The sequence below is a fragment of the Nicotiana tabacum genome, chromosome 3 (genome assembly GCF_000715075.1).
Source record: "Nicotiana tabacum cultivar K326 chromosome 3, ASM71507v2, whole genome shotgun sequence".
Classification (NCBI taxonomy): Eukaryota; Viridiplantae; Streptophyta; class Magnoliopsida; order Solanales; family Solanaceae; genus Nicotiana; species Nicotiana tabacum.
This window is the reverse complement of record NC_134082.1, coordinates 130,718,574-130,736,685: the sequence shown is the minus strand read 5'-3', so window position 1 is coordinate 130,736,685 and position 18,112 is coordinate 130,718,574. Positions and strand designations below refer to the sequence as shown.

Sequence of the window (18,112 nt, the reverse complement as noted above, 5' to 3'; positions counted from 1 at the left end):
GATCTGCCGATGTGGGGAAGTTGCTAATAAATTTACTTCAAAAACTCTCTTAAACCCTGGTAGAAGATTTTACAAATGTCCTACACATAAGGTAGTTTTTATTTCTCTCTTTCGATTCCTGTTACAATTCCCAACTTTACAGTGTTCAATCTTTGAAGATATTTTATTGTGGTTTGTGTAGAGTGAAGGATGTAGGTTTTGGGAATGACATAATGAAGAGTATCATGATGCTGCTTTAATTGCAATTAATAGTGTAAGATTAGAAGCTGCAAATCGCGAGATTAAGATGTTGAATGTTTCTTTGGAAGCTCTAAAGGTCGAAAGAGACAGGCTGACTGAAAAGATTGAACTCATAGATTCTATGAAGAATTTTGAAGTTAAAAAAAATATGGAATTGGAAGCAAAAGTGGTGAAGTTGAAGATTATCATTACAATTGTATGCTCGCTAATAGTTGGATTTGCATTCTCCTCTATAATGAAGTGAAATTATGTTGAAATTATTTTGTCGAAGGGGAATGTTGTATCAACAGTTAAATATTGGAATGTTGAACTTGTCATTTTATTGTGTTGAAATTATGTTGAAATATGTCCGTGAATATTGGTACTTTCTATAGTTTCTATTAGATGTCTAATGGTTGGATTTGTATTGTAATGACATTGTTAATGGCTAGATTTTGTATTGGAATGTTTCTTTGTTTAGATGTTTAATGTTGAATTTGTTAAGTCATTGTAAACCAATTGCTAAGAAATAGTGATCCCAATTCGAACATACATCTGGGATGCTCAAAATAAGCTTCTTTAGTATTAATTTCATATGTTGCATTGTAATTCGAACATACATTTGGGAACATGCTAATACAACTTTCTCACTCGTTTAGTCCAAAAATGCAATGTTCAGTCATAAAACTCAAAGACACAAAACCAACCAAGGCATTCAGTCATAAACCCAATGCATTCAAGCTCCAAAAACTGCTATACAACTGATGATACTACAGTCAAACTGATGATAATTTAACATCTATACAACAAACACAACAAACTGATGATAATGCAGTAACAAATACAACAGATGATACGGCAGTAACAAATACAACAAACTGCTTCAGGACTGCAGTATCTAGCTGACACAAAATAGGCAGTAAGAGTAACAAAAATTGGGCAGTAACTTCAATTCAGATAAACCAAACTACATAATTCAACAAGTCATAATTCTACCTATTACATCAAATTGGAAAAGTGGATGCCACTGCTATAACTTCAAAAACTTACTCAACCTTAGTCATAACAAGGCATCCAACTCCAAATGCTAACAAAAAATAAACCAAGTATTTAAGTTTCACTTTAGCTACCAACTAACAAAACAAGTCCTAATTAGATTATCAAGGCCCCTTTCTTGTCTTCAACTTCCCAATTCTTTGTCTTGTTTGCATCTCCAATTGATTCCCAGTAATTGCTGCATTTCCCTTCCATGTCAAGTTTACTGGGGAGTATGGAAGATCAGCAGGTTCACTTACACCTGTGTTATCTCCTGTAAACTTGATTGGCCTTGTCCAAGTGTTTATGCCAACCTTCTGCCTTTCCATAAGTCTAGTTTGTGATTCTGATATAATACTAGGCCTTAATGGAGGTTCATGTCCATCATCAAAATCAGAAAAAATATCTACCGTTGGAGTAGGCATAAAGATAAATGACTGAATGTTGCCAATGCCTTCACTTGTCTGGGACACTTGTGGTGCTGATAAATTGATATCTGCCAATACCTCATCATCATCAGTGTCTTCATTAATCAAAGTCCTTTGTCTTTTGGCTAGCTTCTTAGCCCTAGATGTCTGCCCATCATTTTCATTTGATGGCTGCTTCTTCTTTGTCACTTTCTGCACATTCATTGGCTGTTTAATATAAAAAAGAAATAGTTAATATCAATTAAGTATAATAAAAAGGAAATAGTTAATATCAATTAAGTATAATAGCTAAGTATTGGGTCTATACCTTTTAACATCCCCTTAAATTATGGTTTGCCTCTCCACAATTGCCACAAGTCATAATTCTGCCTTTTCTAGACTGACTCCACTCCCCTTGCCTCTTGACTGCCTTATCATTTTGTCTATCTCTTTTGACTTTAGGCCTGCCAGCTTGTTTCACCAGTTCTGGAGATTCCACGGCTTGAGATGGATCTAGTTTCCAGAATTTCTCACCAGGTACAGGTTGTAATTTATGCTTGTAAGTAAGTAGAAAGGCTTCTTTGCTGTACCACCAGTGCATATCCTTCAAAGGATCTTCCTTTAAATATAAGCATGATTTTTTTACATGATGACATGGGATTCCTCAAAGATCCCATCCTCTACATGTGCATCTTTTTCCCTGTAAATTGACAATGAATTTGTCAACCCCTTCTACTATTTCAAATCCGTCATCACCATTGAAATCAACCTCAGTGGAATGAGCTATCTTCAGATAGTCAGTATAAAGCTTCATGCTTTGAGGACTATAGTCTGTCTTCCATGTTCTCACCTCATCTTCATGCTTTCTCAACTAATTCATTACTTTGAGTCTTATATCTTCCAATATCTTGATGATAGGCTTGTATCTAGCTTCTAATATCCAAGAACTGAAAGATTCTGTAAAATTGTTATCCACACCTTGATTTTTACAAACAGTGAAAGTATGCCCTACACCAACTTTGGGGTGGGTACTTTAACATGTCTGTAACAGCTGCTTCCTTCAACTATCCCAACTTGCTCAACTGATCCTTTAAGTCTTTTTCATAAGTGGCCCAAGCACTCCACCAAAGTAACTTCTACATTTCAAGACCTCTATACTCTTTGCACCAGTTTGACTCTATATGTCTCGCATAGAACCTATGCTTTGCTTCAGGAAGTATTGTCTTTATTGCCTCCATTAATCCCTGTACATATCAAAAAGTTAGTAAAAACAGTAAAGAGTTTTGAAAAAAAAGAATAAAGAAATAGTAAAGAAAAGTTACTAAAAAACAATTATACCTTCTGCATATCCGACATAAATGTGACTCCATTGCCCATACTCAAGTCCAATGAATTGTGAAGAAGCTCCAGAAACCAAGTCCAACTTCTTTTTGTTTCCCTATCAACTACAACCCAAGCAAGTGGATAAAAATGATTCATTTTATCTTGCCCAGCTGCAACTAGTAGCTGTCCTTTAGCCTTCCCCTTTAAGAATGTACCATCAAGCACAATAAATGGTATCAAGCCCTATTTGTACCCCATCTTCAATACATGAAAACAAATGTACATCCTAAGGAATTTCTTTGTACATCCTAAGGAATAAAGGTTCATGAACTTTCTAGCTTCAGGAATGTCCTTGAAAGACATGACTTTATAAATCTTTTTGTATTCATTAAGGTTTTCACTAGGATGCACATTCCTTTGAGCCTCAAATTGTTCTAACTCTTCAGAATCATAGGCCAGGCCATCATAACCTGCCTGATCTTCATCTTCATCTTCATCTTCACTACTACTATCATCAGTACCAACTAATATTTGAGATATATAAGCCTCAGTATGGTTGACAATGTTTGGGACACAAACACTTTCTTCACACTCATCTACATCATAGACATTTAGTACCTTAAATTCATCACAGACAAGGCATAAATGCTGTCTAATCCCTATATCTCCTTCAACTTCATAATACTTACCAGATGGGCCAACAATTATTAATTGTTGTACCCCTATATACCCTAACAAGAGAATGTATTCATCTACTATATCTTTAAAGGATAATGGGCCAGAATCCTTTTCTTTCCAGATGTGGACCAACTTCTTTGAATAGATTAGTTGTGGCTCTTTAATACAGTCGCCCCCATAATTGAAAACTAGGTCAACAAGAACCATCTACAAACATAAATAAGACAATGTAAAAAACTTTATGACCATAAAATAATACTTTATACAAAATGGACCCCACTTAATAAAGAAATCAGAAATCAAACAATAAAGAATGGGAAAAAAACAGTAAAGAAAGCAGAATATTGGGAAAAATAGTAAAGAATGCAGAACATTACAATAAAAAATGCATACTTACCACTTTCCAATGTACTTAATCACATACATAAGGGATATTTGAACCCCATGCAATCATACACGAGCAAAAAGACACAACTCAAAGCAATAATAGACCATCAGAAATCAGAAATTAAAGGACCACCTCAAAAGATGTACACGCACGACAAAATAATATTAAATCGACAAACTACATAGTAGGAAGCATGTATAATAACAGAAATATGCACATTTACCAGGAAAAAAAACCCTAGCTCGAAATATTAGGTAGAAATCGCACATTTTTCAACAAAATTAGCAGAAACACAACTTTACTTAGTTGAATCATGAAATTTTGTAAGAAATAACTCACCTTTTTGAGTCTCAGATCCGCAATTTTGTCACTGATGGAAACCCTAGATAAAACCCATCCCGTTCGTCGTTCCTTTTTCTCAGTTTTTGATCTTTTGTTTATGTGTTATTTACGGTGATTTTAGTATATTTTACTTAGTTGGTATGGTTTATGAACGGGCGGGTGGGGCAGTGAAATTGGGGCGGGTTAGTTTTATTTAGTGTAGTAGGTTCTTGGTCTTCTTAGAGCGTGCCACGTGTCCCAGCCGTTAAAATAGGGGCACATATAAAACTTTATTGGACGTTAAGGGCTTTAAGGAACGGAAAGTATAACATGGGACGGTATTAAACAGTATACCATAGTAGAGGGATATGTCATGCCCTTTTCCGGTTATTAGAATAGATTGAGCACAACTTAAGGAGCTTGAATCTCAGTTTTGGGATGATTTGATGAAGTTTTGAGGTGGTTTGAATTGAAAATTCGAAGTAAAAGCTGAACATGAAAGAAATGATATGTGTCACACTGTGTATCATTTGTGTATCACATATGTATCATATTTGTATCAATTGTGTATCACATGTATATCCATGTATACTTGTGTGTGAGATACATGAGTGATACATGTTTGATACATGTGTCGCAGAAGACTTTTTTGAACTCGATTTAATTAAGAATTTTGATACAAAACCAATCCAAATCACCTCCAATCTTCCTCAAATTTTGTATATTGAATTATCTATATATTTTTAATGAATTTCAACTATACCCATTGAAAAAGTTCCTTTTTGTTTAGATTTTTGGAATATTGTATAGATTTTTGGAATATTGTATAGATTTTTGTATTTCATTACCTTATTTGCTACCCCGTCCATGAAATTTCCTTTACATCTTGTATCTAATGTTGCTAATCACGCTTAAAAATATGGAAGGTAATTTTTGCATGTGATTCTTTGAGAGAAAGAACCCTATTATTTGGTTTTTCAATTTTTATTGGCTAGTTTTGGTAAGTTTATGACTAATGGCTAGAGATTGGTAAGTTAAGATTTATTTGGGACATTTGTGTAAGATTCCCTTTAAATTTTGCTCGTAAAAAGAAAAATACATTCAACTACTGTTAAAAAGTGGACTAGTGCCGATAGAATTTAAAGAGTGGCCTGTAAAAGGTCATACAGTGCAATTTTTTCCTTTTATTATCGTTATCGATTATGATTAGGAAGATCTTTATTGTAAAATTTTAAAAAGAGTTCAACACTTTTAAATATTCTTTTTTCACTTAACTTTAATAATTTGAGCCGAGGGTCTATCGAAATAGTCTCTCTATCTTGGAGATAAGGTCTGTGTATATATTACCCTCCCCAAACCTCACTTGTGTGATTCCACTAGTTTTTTTTTTTACTGTTATTGTTATACAATTTTATGTTTACCCGACTGGGTTCCCCGAGAGATGGAATTTTGCCCGTAAGTCTGTGTCGTTGATTAACAGAATGTTCGATTTCTCTTTTTCTCTCTTTTTTTACATTGCGGGTACTGAATTGTCTTGTTATTCTGCAGTCGAGAAGTTGCCTCTGTCGCCTCTTGAAGGGATTCGTGAATGGGTGAAGGCCGTTCTTCCCCACACAGTGGGGGTTCGCACCTGGTTGACTTTTCACGTAAGGTTTGGATGTAGGCCCCCTATAGGTGAGATGGCGTCCTTATTTATTGCTCCTTTATTCGTTTTTCGTCTCGTCTCTTACACCTCGTTTGTCGCTATCGGGGAGAGCGTGGAGAGCCAGGGCTCCTCAATTGGCCTTTCGCCAGCTGGCTACATCCGCTCGTCTTGTCACGGTACCTGCTACTTGTCCTTCGTCGAGGGCAGTTTCGGTCGAATCTGCGGCCTTGGTTGCCCCAGCTAGGACCGCCTATCAGGATGAGGTTCGTCCTACGAATGAATCACCTTCAACTGGGGAGAAGGAAGGGCCACCGAAGAGACGGAGGGTAGAGTTCGAGGTGGCGCCTCCAATAGTGATTAACCTAGACGAGTCTCCCCCGACGGGCTCAGGGGAAGGTGTTGCTGCAACGTCTTCCGTAGAGGCGGAGTGAGTTGTTGAAGCAAATGACGGTGGTCGGTGCTTGGAAACTCCGGTCGTTGCAACGGCTTAGCCAGAAGTTCCCAATGTTACTGATGACCAGCGCCATGCCGTAGCAGAGAACCAGACCTTCAGTGCTGCTATAGTGACTTCAGACGTGCCCTCTTTGTCCGCGGTGAGTCACACTCCTACTTCCGCAGCAGAAAGGGGGAAAGGCGTAGTGATTGATGAGTACAAATTCGAATCAGACCTGGATCCTGACGACGTCAGAATGTTCGAGGAGGGCCTTACTCATTCGGTGGTTCACGCTGGGGGTTCAGCTCGAGTTCTCAGAATTCCTTCCGACGTGAATCTTTTGGCGTAGGGGGATAACTTGGTGCCGCAATTTATCCTGCTGTGCTCGGAAGCGGAGAATGAGTCCCTGCGGAGTATCCCTGATGCCGAGTTGAGGGATAAGGTGGTCGTTATGGGCTTGAGGGTATGATATATTTTTGGCTCTTGTTTTGGAATTTCCCTTTGTTTAAAAGCATTAGTTTAATCGCCTTTTTTAGATGTATATGGTGGATGTGGAAAGCATCCGTAGGGCCAACACCCGGTCGAGGATCTTCTTGCAAATATTGGAGAAATACCATCGCTACCGCGACAGGTGTCGTGAATTGCACGAACGGTTGAGGACGGACCCTCGCAATCAGGCTTTGGGCGAGGAGTTGGAGAGGAGGGATCAAGAGCTGCTGCAGACGGTCCGTAGTAAGAGCGAGCTCGAGGAGAAACTCCGCCTCAAGGAAGAGGATCTCGAATTGGGCAAGGGTGTCGTCGCAAAATGTGAGTATTTGCAGGGCAAGCTGAGGTCCATGCAGTCGGAGATGGACCAGAACTCGGTCTGGGTCGAGACGATGAGCGTAGAATGGAGAGGAAAGCTGACCGCATTGGAAAATAAGGTCGCTGGCCTGGAGCATATTGAGAGACCCTGGTCTGAGGCCTTGGCGAGGGCGACAGCTTTAGAAGAAACCATTCATGTACTCCAGTCTGAGCAGGAATTGGAGAGGGCGATAACAACCCTTATGGAGGCGAGGCTCGAGGAGCAGATTGGTATAATTGATCAGGAAGCTTTGATCCTGGCAGATCGAGTCGCGACCCTGGAGGCAGAGAATGAGCGACTGAAAGCTCAAGCTGAATCGTCTCACGCTGCTGTTCCCCGCTAGACTCATGAGCTCTAGGTCTATGCCGAAGCTCAGCATGACATTTATAAGAGTTTGTTGGAAGTGGGCACCATGACCGAGGCTGCATATGAGGAAGCGTGAGCGAAAGCTCGTGAGGCTCGCATCAACTGTGGGTATGATGCGGCAACGCCTGAAGCTAATAGAGGCACGGATGGTGATGATGATGACCCTCGTGGGGACGGTGATGATGACGACGATGGTGACGCCAAGTGAAAAATATTTGTACTTTGTTTTCATTTTGATTTTGTTGGTAGGCTAGTATCTGTTCGCTCTATTTTTTTATTTGTTGGCCTGGGCTTGTTGTAAGCGGCGATTGTCCGCACTCATGACTTTTCAATAATAAAGAGTTCTTCGTCATTTGCCCTGTATCTCAATTTTCGTTATTAATTATACGGCCTTGGCGCGAGACGGGAGCTCGTCTGACGAGTCGCGGTCTTTTTTCTTCTGATGGAGAAGGCCCTTGGCCTTAAGGGTGTTATTTCGAACTTATCGAAATAATAACCCGTCATGATTCGAGCGAGGTCGAATCCTGCTTTTACTTTGATGGCGAAGGCCCTTGGCCTTAAGGGTGTTATTTCGAACTTATCGAAATAACAACCCGTCGTAATTCGAACGAGGTCGAATCCTGCTTTTACTTTGATGGCGAAGGCCCTTAACCCTAAGGGTGTTATTTCGAACTTATCAAAATAACAACCCGTCATGATTCGAACGAGGTCGAATCCTACTTTTACTTTGATGGCGAAGGCCCTTAGCCTTAAGGGTGTTATTTCGAACTTATCGAAATAACAACCCGTCGTGATTCAAAAGAGGTCGAATCCTACTTTTACTTTGATGGCGAAGGCTCTTAGCCTTAAGGGTATTATTTCGAACTTATCGAAATAACATCCCGTCGTGATTCGAACGAGGTCGAATCCTGCTTTTACTTTGATGGCGAAGGCCCTTAGCCTTAAGGGTGTTATTTCGAACTTATCGAAATAACAACCCGTCGCGATTCGAACGTGGTCGAATCCTGCTTTTACTTTGATAGCGAAGGCTCTTAGCCTTAACAGTGTTATTTCGAACTTATCGAAATAACAACCCGTCGTGATTCGAACGAGGTCAAATCCTGCTTTTACTTTGATGGCGAAGGCCCTTAGCCTTAAGGGTGTTATTTCGAACTTATCGAAATAACAACCCGTCGTGATTCGAATGAGGTCAAATCCTACTTTTACTTTGATGGCGAAGGCCCTTAGCCTTAAGGGTGTTATTTCGAACTTATCGAACTAACAACCCGTCGTGATTCGAACGAGGTCGAATCCTGCTTTTACTTTGATGGCGAAGGTCCTTAGCCTTAAGGGTGTTATTTCGAACTTATCGAAATAACAACCCGTCGTGATTCGAACGAGGTCGAATCCTGCTTTTACTTTGATGGCGAATACTTTTCGCGGAAGTCCCAGTTTGGTCAGCATTGCTCGCATCAGATGGTTCAACGCCACGGACACGAGGTGTTAATATTTTGCATAGGCTTGCGTTGCATGCGTGATGTAGTTTCTCGTTCGATTTTGGCCGTTTTTTTGAAGATGCCATCGACCGGGAGGGTTTCGGCTGTGCCAAAATGATTTCTGGTTCCTCAATCTAGCTACCCCTGCGTTCGTTCGCTCGCATGGGTTTCATTTACCCAGTTTGACGGAGTGTGGGGGATGAGGATGAGATGTTCCTTGCCTCTGCACGGCGGCTTTGAGAGAAGGGGAGAAACTGGATTGCAGCACCTTTCGCCTTGTCCGAGATATTCGAAGCCGATAGAGCGGGGAGTTCCCGACCTCGCGAATCTGTTTGATTTCTTTTCCCTCAGCGCGCTGCCTCCAAATCTGGTGTGAGTTGGGCTCTCTTCTCGTGTTTCTTAGCTTCGATCCAGGAAAAACTAGGAGTTTTCACTAGGAAATCCCCACAGACGGCGCCAAATTGTTTAACTCAAAAGATTTTTAACTCTTTTTAAACAAATCAATCAAAGATGAAGGGGTAAATCGTAGTCAAACTTAATTAATACCAGATCGAAAGATTGAATGACAACAATTGCACATTAGATGAATAGAGCACCAAAAGATTTTATTCAAAATTGAGCGCTGCCTTCCCTCTCCATAGAGGGGGAAGAAGAATTACAATTGTTTTGCCCTTTTCGGGGTACAGGGATGGAGCTCCCTCCTTCTTCTTCATACGGAAAACCTTCATTTCTTTCCTTTCCGGTGGGGTTCTATTCGTCTCTTTATTTTGTGAGAATGCTCCCAGAGGAGAAGACCCCCCCCTCTTTGGGGCTTACTCGCACTTGTATATATAGTCGAAAAACCCTATTACCCTTGCCACGATTTTGGCGTGCCTGGGAAAGTAAGGTCCCCTCGTTGTTATTGGGTTGAATGTATTAAAAGAGGGTTTGGATTGACTCTATTGGCTTCTTACCCAGTGGCAAAAATGCGGTCGTGACCGCCCTGATCGAAGTGGTCTGATTTTGACCAATACAATAGGTGTAACGGTAATTAGTTTAATTAGGTATGTATATATTGTAAATAATTTTTAAATAGATAAGAAAAGATAATTATTTTAAGCTCAATGGGTATTTTGCATAAATTGCTCTAAAATTTTCGTTCGCTAGTCGCCTAGTCGGAATAAAATGTACACAACTCTATCAAATCAGAGTGAAATGTGCTTATTTGGATATTACGAGTACTAAAGTAAAATTTAGCAATAAATACGGACCACTTTGTAATTTCCTTTATGCAATTTTATTACAATATTGCTGGAGGAAGAATACAGACAGAGTGGGACAACAGAGTAGCTTTTGCCAGTTTGTTCTGAGATTCAACAGGAAGAAATGATAAAGGCGGTAATGGTGATTAACACCCTCGGCAAGCCTCGCCTTTCCAAATTCTACGAATTTCAGGTTTGTCCCCTCATATTATCTTTTGCTATTTCTAAGATCCATCTTTGATTCAATCTGTTTAATTTCTGCTGAATTTCTCAATAAAGTTTTTCAATTTTGTTGTCGGAATTGAATTTAGCCAGCGGAGAAGCAACAAGAGCTCATACGTCATGTATACGCAGGTAAGCACACAATTCGATGAAGCTGAGGTTTCGTTCAGTTGAATGTTGACTGTTAGATGAGTTTTTGTTTCTTCTTTCAGTGTTAAGCAACAGACCTGAAAATGTGAGCAATTTTATTCGGAGCTTAGGTTCAATTTTCGGTCAGGTAAATTACTTCATTTTCTCCTTGTTTATTCTTTTGGTCCTAGCAATATCCTTTAGATTTCAAGTATTCAACAATCAATCATTATCAGATACACATAATTTCATAATCTTAAAACGTCAGTAATTTCACAATATATATAATAAGAACATTTTATCTAGAAAATGTACTTTGATCCTATGCAAATTCTTGAAAAGGTGGACATGAAACTTTAGAAAACTTGATTTCTCTACCCTCACCCTTTTTGAGAACATTGTTTTCTTTGTTAGGTAGAGAGAAGATTATTTCTCAGTAGTTTTAGGTTAGTTATCATCTTCCATCAAGTGGGTAGTTACATCCATTCAGAAAATTTACTCTCCAATTGACTAGTAAGATTTTAGCTAATTAATATTTGATTAAAATCGGATAAATGATGGACCGAAATGGGATAAGTGCAGTTCTATGGACACTATCAAATAGGCAACAACTTAAATGCTACACTGCTTTAAATTGTTGCGAACTCCTCTATGTGATACAGTACAAATTAAGAAGATTATTGTATACTCTCAAGTATAAAGAGTAAATTATTTTAAAAGCCACTGCTATATCTTTTCCAGGATACAAGGCTCGTGTATAAGCACTATGCTACCTTATATTTCGTGTTTCTATTTGATAACTCTGAGAATGAGTTGGCCATGCTCGACCTAATACAAGGTACTTGTTTCCCTTATTTACCTTTGTTTTGTTGAAGGGAAATCACATTTTTAAGGTCATGTTTAAGGTAGTCTCCTTAACTTTATCACAAGAATTCTGATAGAAACCAGAAGTAGATAACATAATAAATAGAATAAAGAAGTTAATATTATTGGCAATAGTTTGTAAAAGAATCTTAAACACAACTACACCAATAAAGTTGTCCGTATATAGAGGACAATGCTCCAGAATAAAGTAGTTTTGATTCTGATAATGAAACCTACACATTGCAGGATCTCTTACTTATATAATAGGCTGATCATAACTACTGCATAACCTATTAGGATAAAGATAAATAACTTCTAATAACCATAATAAAACTGCTAAACAGATAACTTCTAATAAACTTCTAATAACTGAAAGCTCCAGGAATTATCTTCTCCTAAATTTCTTTGCTTCTTCTGGAAGATATGTGGCTTATCAGTACACCCCTCCTGGAAAGACGACTTGTCCTCAAGGCGAAGTTCGAGAAATTGTGCCCACATTAGTAGGAAACATGTCATTTTTGTTGTTATCTTTCACAATCTGTGTGTCGTTCTCTTCTTGCATCAACTCTAGATGAGCAAAAGTCCCAGGTTTGCAGCGATGATCAGGGCTAAACTTTTCTCCCCAACGATATCAAAGGGCTTTGTCTCGCCAAATTTGTTGTTCAGGAGTCAACGGGCGAGTGTTTGGAAGTGGTGGTGGTTGAAAAGGACGTGTAACTGGTTGGCGGGATGACAGAAAATCGAAGGATTCTCGAGCCGCAGGAGATGATGTCCCAACTGAAGGAGGTCGTGATACAGAAGGCAAAGTGGGTGCCTTACTGGACCGATTAGGTCCCTGTTTTCCTTCATATTCTAAAGCCAGGCTCATTGCCTTGTACACATATCGAGGTTTGTGAATCCTAGCATCCACGCGAAGGTCTTCTTTCAGCCCACTGTGGAAAACTCCAAGCAAATAGTGTTCTGGCCAATTTTGCACACGCGCTGCTCGTTTTGCAAATTCTTGCCTATACTCAAACATTGTTCCAGTTTGTTGGATATCACAGAGATGTTCATCAGGGATTTGAAACTCAGCTAGTCCGTAATTTTCTTGCATTACTTTCACCAATTCGTCCCAATAGTAAATGGTTCGCTCACTGTTGATCCAAGCGAAAAGATCTAATGCATCTCCTTCCACGTACATCAAAGCCACATCAACCTTGCATTCCTCGGAAGTTTGATAGTACTGGAAATACTTCTCTGCTTTTAAAATCCAGCCTCTAGGATCTCCTCCCTCATACTTTGGAAATTCCATCTTTGTCCGTGAGCGCGTGAAAGTTTCTTGATGCCAAGTGTTGTTAACCTCACCCTCTTCTGGTATGACTTTAGCTTTCCCTTTGTTGATGTGATCTCCACTGTGTTGTGCTTTTAATGCAGCCACATCAGCGGCTAAAGCATCTATGGCTTCCAGTTTCGCTGCTATAGTCGTCAATTGTTGGGAAATCGGGTCAAGAGTAGGAATGGTGAGTTCACTGTGGGAAGCATTGGTCCGCGTGTTCACCATGGCAGATCTTACTGCTCTGATACCAAATTGATAGAAACCAGAAGTGGATAACAGATTAAATAGAGCAAAGAAGTTAATATTATTGGCAATAGTTTGTGCAAGAATCTTAAACACAACTACACCAATAAAGTTATCCGTATATAGAGGACAATGCTCCAGAATAAAGTAGTTTTGATTCTGATAATGAAACCTACACATTACATGATCTATTACTTATATAATAGGCTGACCATAAATACTGCATAACCTATTAGGATAAAGATAAATAACTTCTAATAACCATAATAAAACTGCTAAACAGATAACTTCTAATAAACTTCTAATAACTGAAAGCTCCAGGAATTATCTTCTCCTAAATTTCTTTGCTTCTTCTGGAAGATACGTGGCTTATCAAATTCTATGGTAGGTAAATTTAATGATTGATAATAGGAAGAGTAGGTGGAACTCAAGGTGGCGAACCAAGGCTAGTTAAATAACAGGTGAAAACAACTCAAAATATGGGATGTGCAATGATATGGTTCAATAGAGCTTCTTCTTTTTGTTATTGGAAGGAATAATTTTCTCCAAGCAATGGGGAGGAAGATATTCGTATTAAAACTTAAAAGTACTACCAAGCTTTTGGACATCAGTTTCGGCGTGGTTTACTTATTATTAACACTTGCAATGATATCGCACAAATTGTTGACGTTGCATGAACCCAAGCAAATGGGTCTCGATTTTCTGGGATGGGCTTAATTCATAAATAAGTGGATAGTTGCTTCTTCAATGCTTTTATTTAATACTAAAAATAAAGTTCGGGGAAGAATGTTTTCCCTTCATGATTTATTGTTACAAGTGTATTTTCTCCCTGCATGTCTTAGTCTATTTTTCTAAAGATTTTGCGCTGTATTCCTCGCCATGTTTCTTTTACCATCGAATTCTTGATCATCTTCTGATATGGTTTTCTCATCTTGTAAGTTGCTACTTGTGTTAATAGAACCTTGTGTCATGTCTAGTGACTGATACTGATATTTGAATGGAATTACTTCAATGATTTGTTCGTCTTAGCTCTTGTTGATGATGTTGTTCTCTTTACATCAGTTTTTGTGGAAACACTGGACAAATGCTTCAGAAGTGTATGCGAGCTTGATGTGGTATTCAATTATAGCAAGGTAGAGTATTGCACTGACCTATTTGTTGTATTTATATACTTATCTTTGAAACACAAATATCTTTTCTTATCTGGAAGATCAATTGGATACACTGGTGGAATACACCATTAAGAAGTCTCATAAATCAACTTCCCTTTTTCTATGTTCTGATTAGTTGCGGAAATATCATGCTCCCTCGATAATGAACTTTGTTCATAACATTTGCATTATATGTTTACATGGACTCCTTATTCCAGACAATACCGCTTTTCCCAATATTGGGCACCATTGCGACTTTTCCCTGTTATAACTTATAACCAGCATACGGTCACCTCTTTAACATACATAAAGATTCTAGTAATAAAAGCTTGGGCGTATTCACAATTTTACACAAGCTTCATCCTGTGCAATACGTTTCAAATGCCATTTCTCTTGCTTTGTGTGGTATCAATAAGTATTAGTCTTCATCTATTTTATGCATATTTATATCTAATGAATGATTGTCTTCCACAGATGCATACCATTTTAGATGAAATAATTTTAGGTGGTCAAGTGCTAGAAACAGATTCTGTTGAAGTTATGAAAGCCATTGAGGAGATTACAAAGTTTGTTTCTCTCTCTCTCTCTCTCTCTCACACACACACACACACACACACACACACACACACACACGGATACACAAGCACATACTAGAATGGGACACCTGTGTGTCACTTCACTGTCACTTGCATTTGTCATAATCTTTTTTTAATTCCAGCTTTATATGCAAAACTTGTAAATTGTTTTAGAGAATAAATTCCTATTTAATTGCAGATTAGAGTCAACCACAAGCGCTAGCACATTGATCAACAAATCTATTCCTTCTTGGTGGGCTAGATAGCATATGGTTTGCTCTGTACATTACCTTTCTTATTGTGTTGAAAATGAACTCTATTGAATATGACGTTTGTACTTTTTTAGTGTGGCAAATTAACTGACTTCTCAATTCGTAATCATTTCTATGAATTATAGAGTTTATGAATTATAAAGTTTTTTTATAGGGTCCTTCGTCGTTAGCCTGTTAGTTATACCGAGTTCTAAAACAACTACGACGCAAAAGCCAAGCTGAAATTCCATTCGAGTCCTATATTCTACACAAACCTGCCTTATATGTTGAAACTTGATAAGCTAATGTGAGCAATCCTTTTACCGAACTAAGGGAACAGCTATTGCTCCGGAAAAACCTTTTGCCCACCTTATAACTGTAGAACTATTGGTTTAAGTTGACAGTGTTATCCTTCTCTCCTTTTCTTCCGTAGATAATGGGGGTGTGTGGTTCAATTTATGCGCGCCTTGACTAATATCTTCTGCTAGCAAAGGGATCGGGTATATCTGTCCACCAGAGTTGGATGAGAAAAAGTCATACAATGTTGGGATTTGAATCCTGATTTTCATTGTCAATTTGTCAAGTTACCAATTTCTCAAAGGTGCAAAAAATAAACTTTTCAATTAAGTCAACGTGGGAAGAGAACAAACAAAAAGAAAGAAAGCAACAGAAAGTTCGTCGTTGCTCTCTGTTACTTCTCAACTTTTGTCTTCCCTTTCAATTATTTTCCTGTTCCCAGCATTGTATTCTTTACAGATTATATTGAGGGGATTCACTCATTCTGAAGATTCTTCAATCGATGAGATTTGCACTAGTGATCCGTCAACCCGACTTCAATTTGCTATAGACATTTGATAGACTCTTGAGTAACTTATTTGCAATATAACGAAGTGAACCTCTATTTGGCTAAAAGCACTACCGTTTTGTTAGACTAGATATCCTTATTGATGGTGTTGGGAAGAAAACTAACGTGTGCCATTGGATTCCTTGTAAGAAAAAAATTAAAAAAATTAAAAAGGGCATGCAAAGTTATAGTCATGGATGGGTCACTTATATTTATCTCAGGAGATAGAAGGACGAAGTGAAAAACTTGTAAAAATAGCACGAGCTAGCTAGTTTTCGGACTGATCATTTAAAAATAGCTAGCATTTGTAAAGTCATTAAAAAATAGCCACTGTTTTACTGCAACACGGAAAGTTCCAGCTTAATATTCTGGATATCGGTGCACCTGTGTATGAACTTCTAGCATATTATGCTGGAACTCCAACACGCGAAAAGTTCCAGTATATTATGCTGGACCGGTATATTACTGGGACTCCGGTATATTATACTGGAGTTCTAGTATATTATATTGGAGTATTTTTCCGGATTTTGAACAGTATTTTCGTTCAGATTTATCTTTATATGAAAAGTGGCTAAATTTTAATTACTTATAAAACTGTGGCTATTTTGAATGACCATTTGTAAATCTGACTATTTTCGAATTTCTCTCGAAAAACTTGAAGGTAAAAACTAGGGGGGCAGGGGCAACGAATCACCAAAACGTAATTAAGGGTTAATGGCGATACAAGGGGAAAGTTGTACCTTTTGACTATATTTGCTGGACAAGCGATGTAGGAAGGGAAATATCGCTTCCCCTGAACTAATGATGACAATTTCAGTGATGAAATTAAATCAATAGCAAAAGCAAAATACTAATTATACTAAAAGCTCTTGTAAAAATCATGAATTTCACTCCATAATTTGCTGATCTTGCTGCGAGTAAAATTAATTCAACTTCATTTATGTTACGATAAATATCATATTATGGTGAATGTCTACTCTTCCTCCATGATCTTCATGTCAAATGTTCAATGACATATTCCATGACGTATTTTCTTCACTTTTCATGCCTATATAAAGGCATTGTAATAAATAGGAAAATACACACAATTGAAGAAGAAAACCTCTTCCTTCTCTCTATCTCTATTTCTTGTTCATGTTTTACTAAATTGCTTTTATTTCCTTGTTCCATATTGTTACTTTGAGTTATATTTCATAACATGTTATCAGCACGAATAGCTCATTTCATAATCTTCTATCAAGATTATGTGGCAAGTGCTCTTTAATTTTCATGGCGTTGGCCAATACCAATTTTGGCGGCAAGATAACTTTATTCTAATTTTTCTTCATAATGTAATAGTTTATACATTCACACCACTACACAAATATCTATTTTAATGTTCTTTAATCCCAAGAAATTATATCTAATATGAAATTTCTTCTCGTAGAGTTTTAGTCCTAAGTATCAGTAAAGAACATAATTGTTGCTTAAACTAAACCCAAAGTGAAAATTTAAGAAGGTGAGATGTACAAGATCTCTATTGTCCAAGGAGTGAGTTTCACTATGCATTCTAATATTAAATTATTTTGTGATTAAATGCTAATGTAGTTTATATTATACGATAAAATAATTATAGTTTTGCAGACAAACATTCGTAAGATTTCTTTGATTTCATTAATTATAGTGGTGTTTTTATGAGTTTGTGCATGTTATGCAGAAATATATGGCATCTTAGAGATCATAATGTTTATTAATATTACATAAATTTAATGATTTAAAAAAAAGGGGGGATGACTTAGCACCAAACTATAGCAGTATCTTTGGTCTTTCCCTTCCTACGTATTTTGATTCTTTATGCATGAGATTTGGTATTATTTGTTTGATGTGGATTTAGACTTACATTTATAATGATGATCACGACATTAAAATAATTACCAAGTTGGAGAGGTTTGTGACTATCAAAATTATTATTATAATTAAAGGTGTATTACGACTCTATGTTTACATGATTTCAAAATTATAAGTACAATTTACCCACAATCTATTTTCAATTGAAATTGTATGGATAGAACATCACCCCGATACATACATTTGGAAATATTCTTTATGTTGTTTGTCTTAAATTAGCCCCTACAATAGCAATATCCTAAAATTAATTCAGGAA

The 18,112-nt window shown here is 37.7% G+C and overlaps 1 protein-coding gene across 1 annotated transcript; it reads left to right on the top strand.

Moving 5' to 3' along the window:
* Positions 1-10,408: 10,408 nt before the first annotated feature.
* Positions 10,409-15,296, top strand: LOC107811169 (AP-3 complex subunit sigma). The gene is made up of 7 exons (XM_016636056.2): positions 10,409-10,568; positions 10,687-10,729; positions 10,810-10,874; positions 11,468-11,564; positions 14,211-14,281; positions 14,774-14,865; positions 15,074-15,296. Exons 1-7 carry the CDS (start codon positions 10,500-10,502, stop codon positions 15,138-15,140), a joined length of 504 nt encoding a protein of 167 aa, XP_016491542.1. The 5' UTR covers positions 10,409-10,499; the 3' UTR covers positions 15,141-15,296.
* Positions 15,297-18,112: the final 2,816 nt, after the last annotated feature.

Excerpts from the sequence above, each read along its gene's own strand:
- LOC107811169 (XM_016636056.2), top strand. The coding sequence starts at position 10,500 with ATGATAAAGGCGGTAATGGTGATTAACACCCTCGGCAAGCCTCGCCTT. Across the intron at positions 10,730-10,809 it reads CATACGTCATGTATACGCAG|TGTTAAGCAACAGACCTGAA; the intron begins GTAAGCACACAA and ends TTCTTCTTTCAG. Across the intron at positions 14,866-15,073 it reads GCCATTGAGGAGATTACAAA|ATTAGAGTCAACCACAAGCG; the intron begins GTTTGTTTCTCT and ends ATTTAATTGCAG.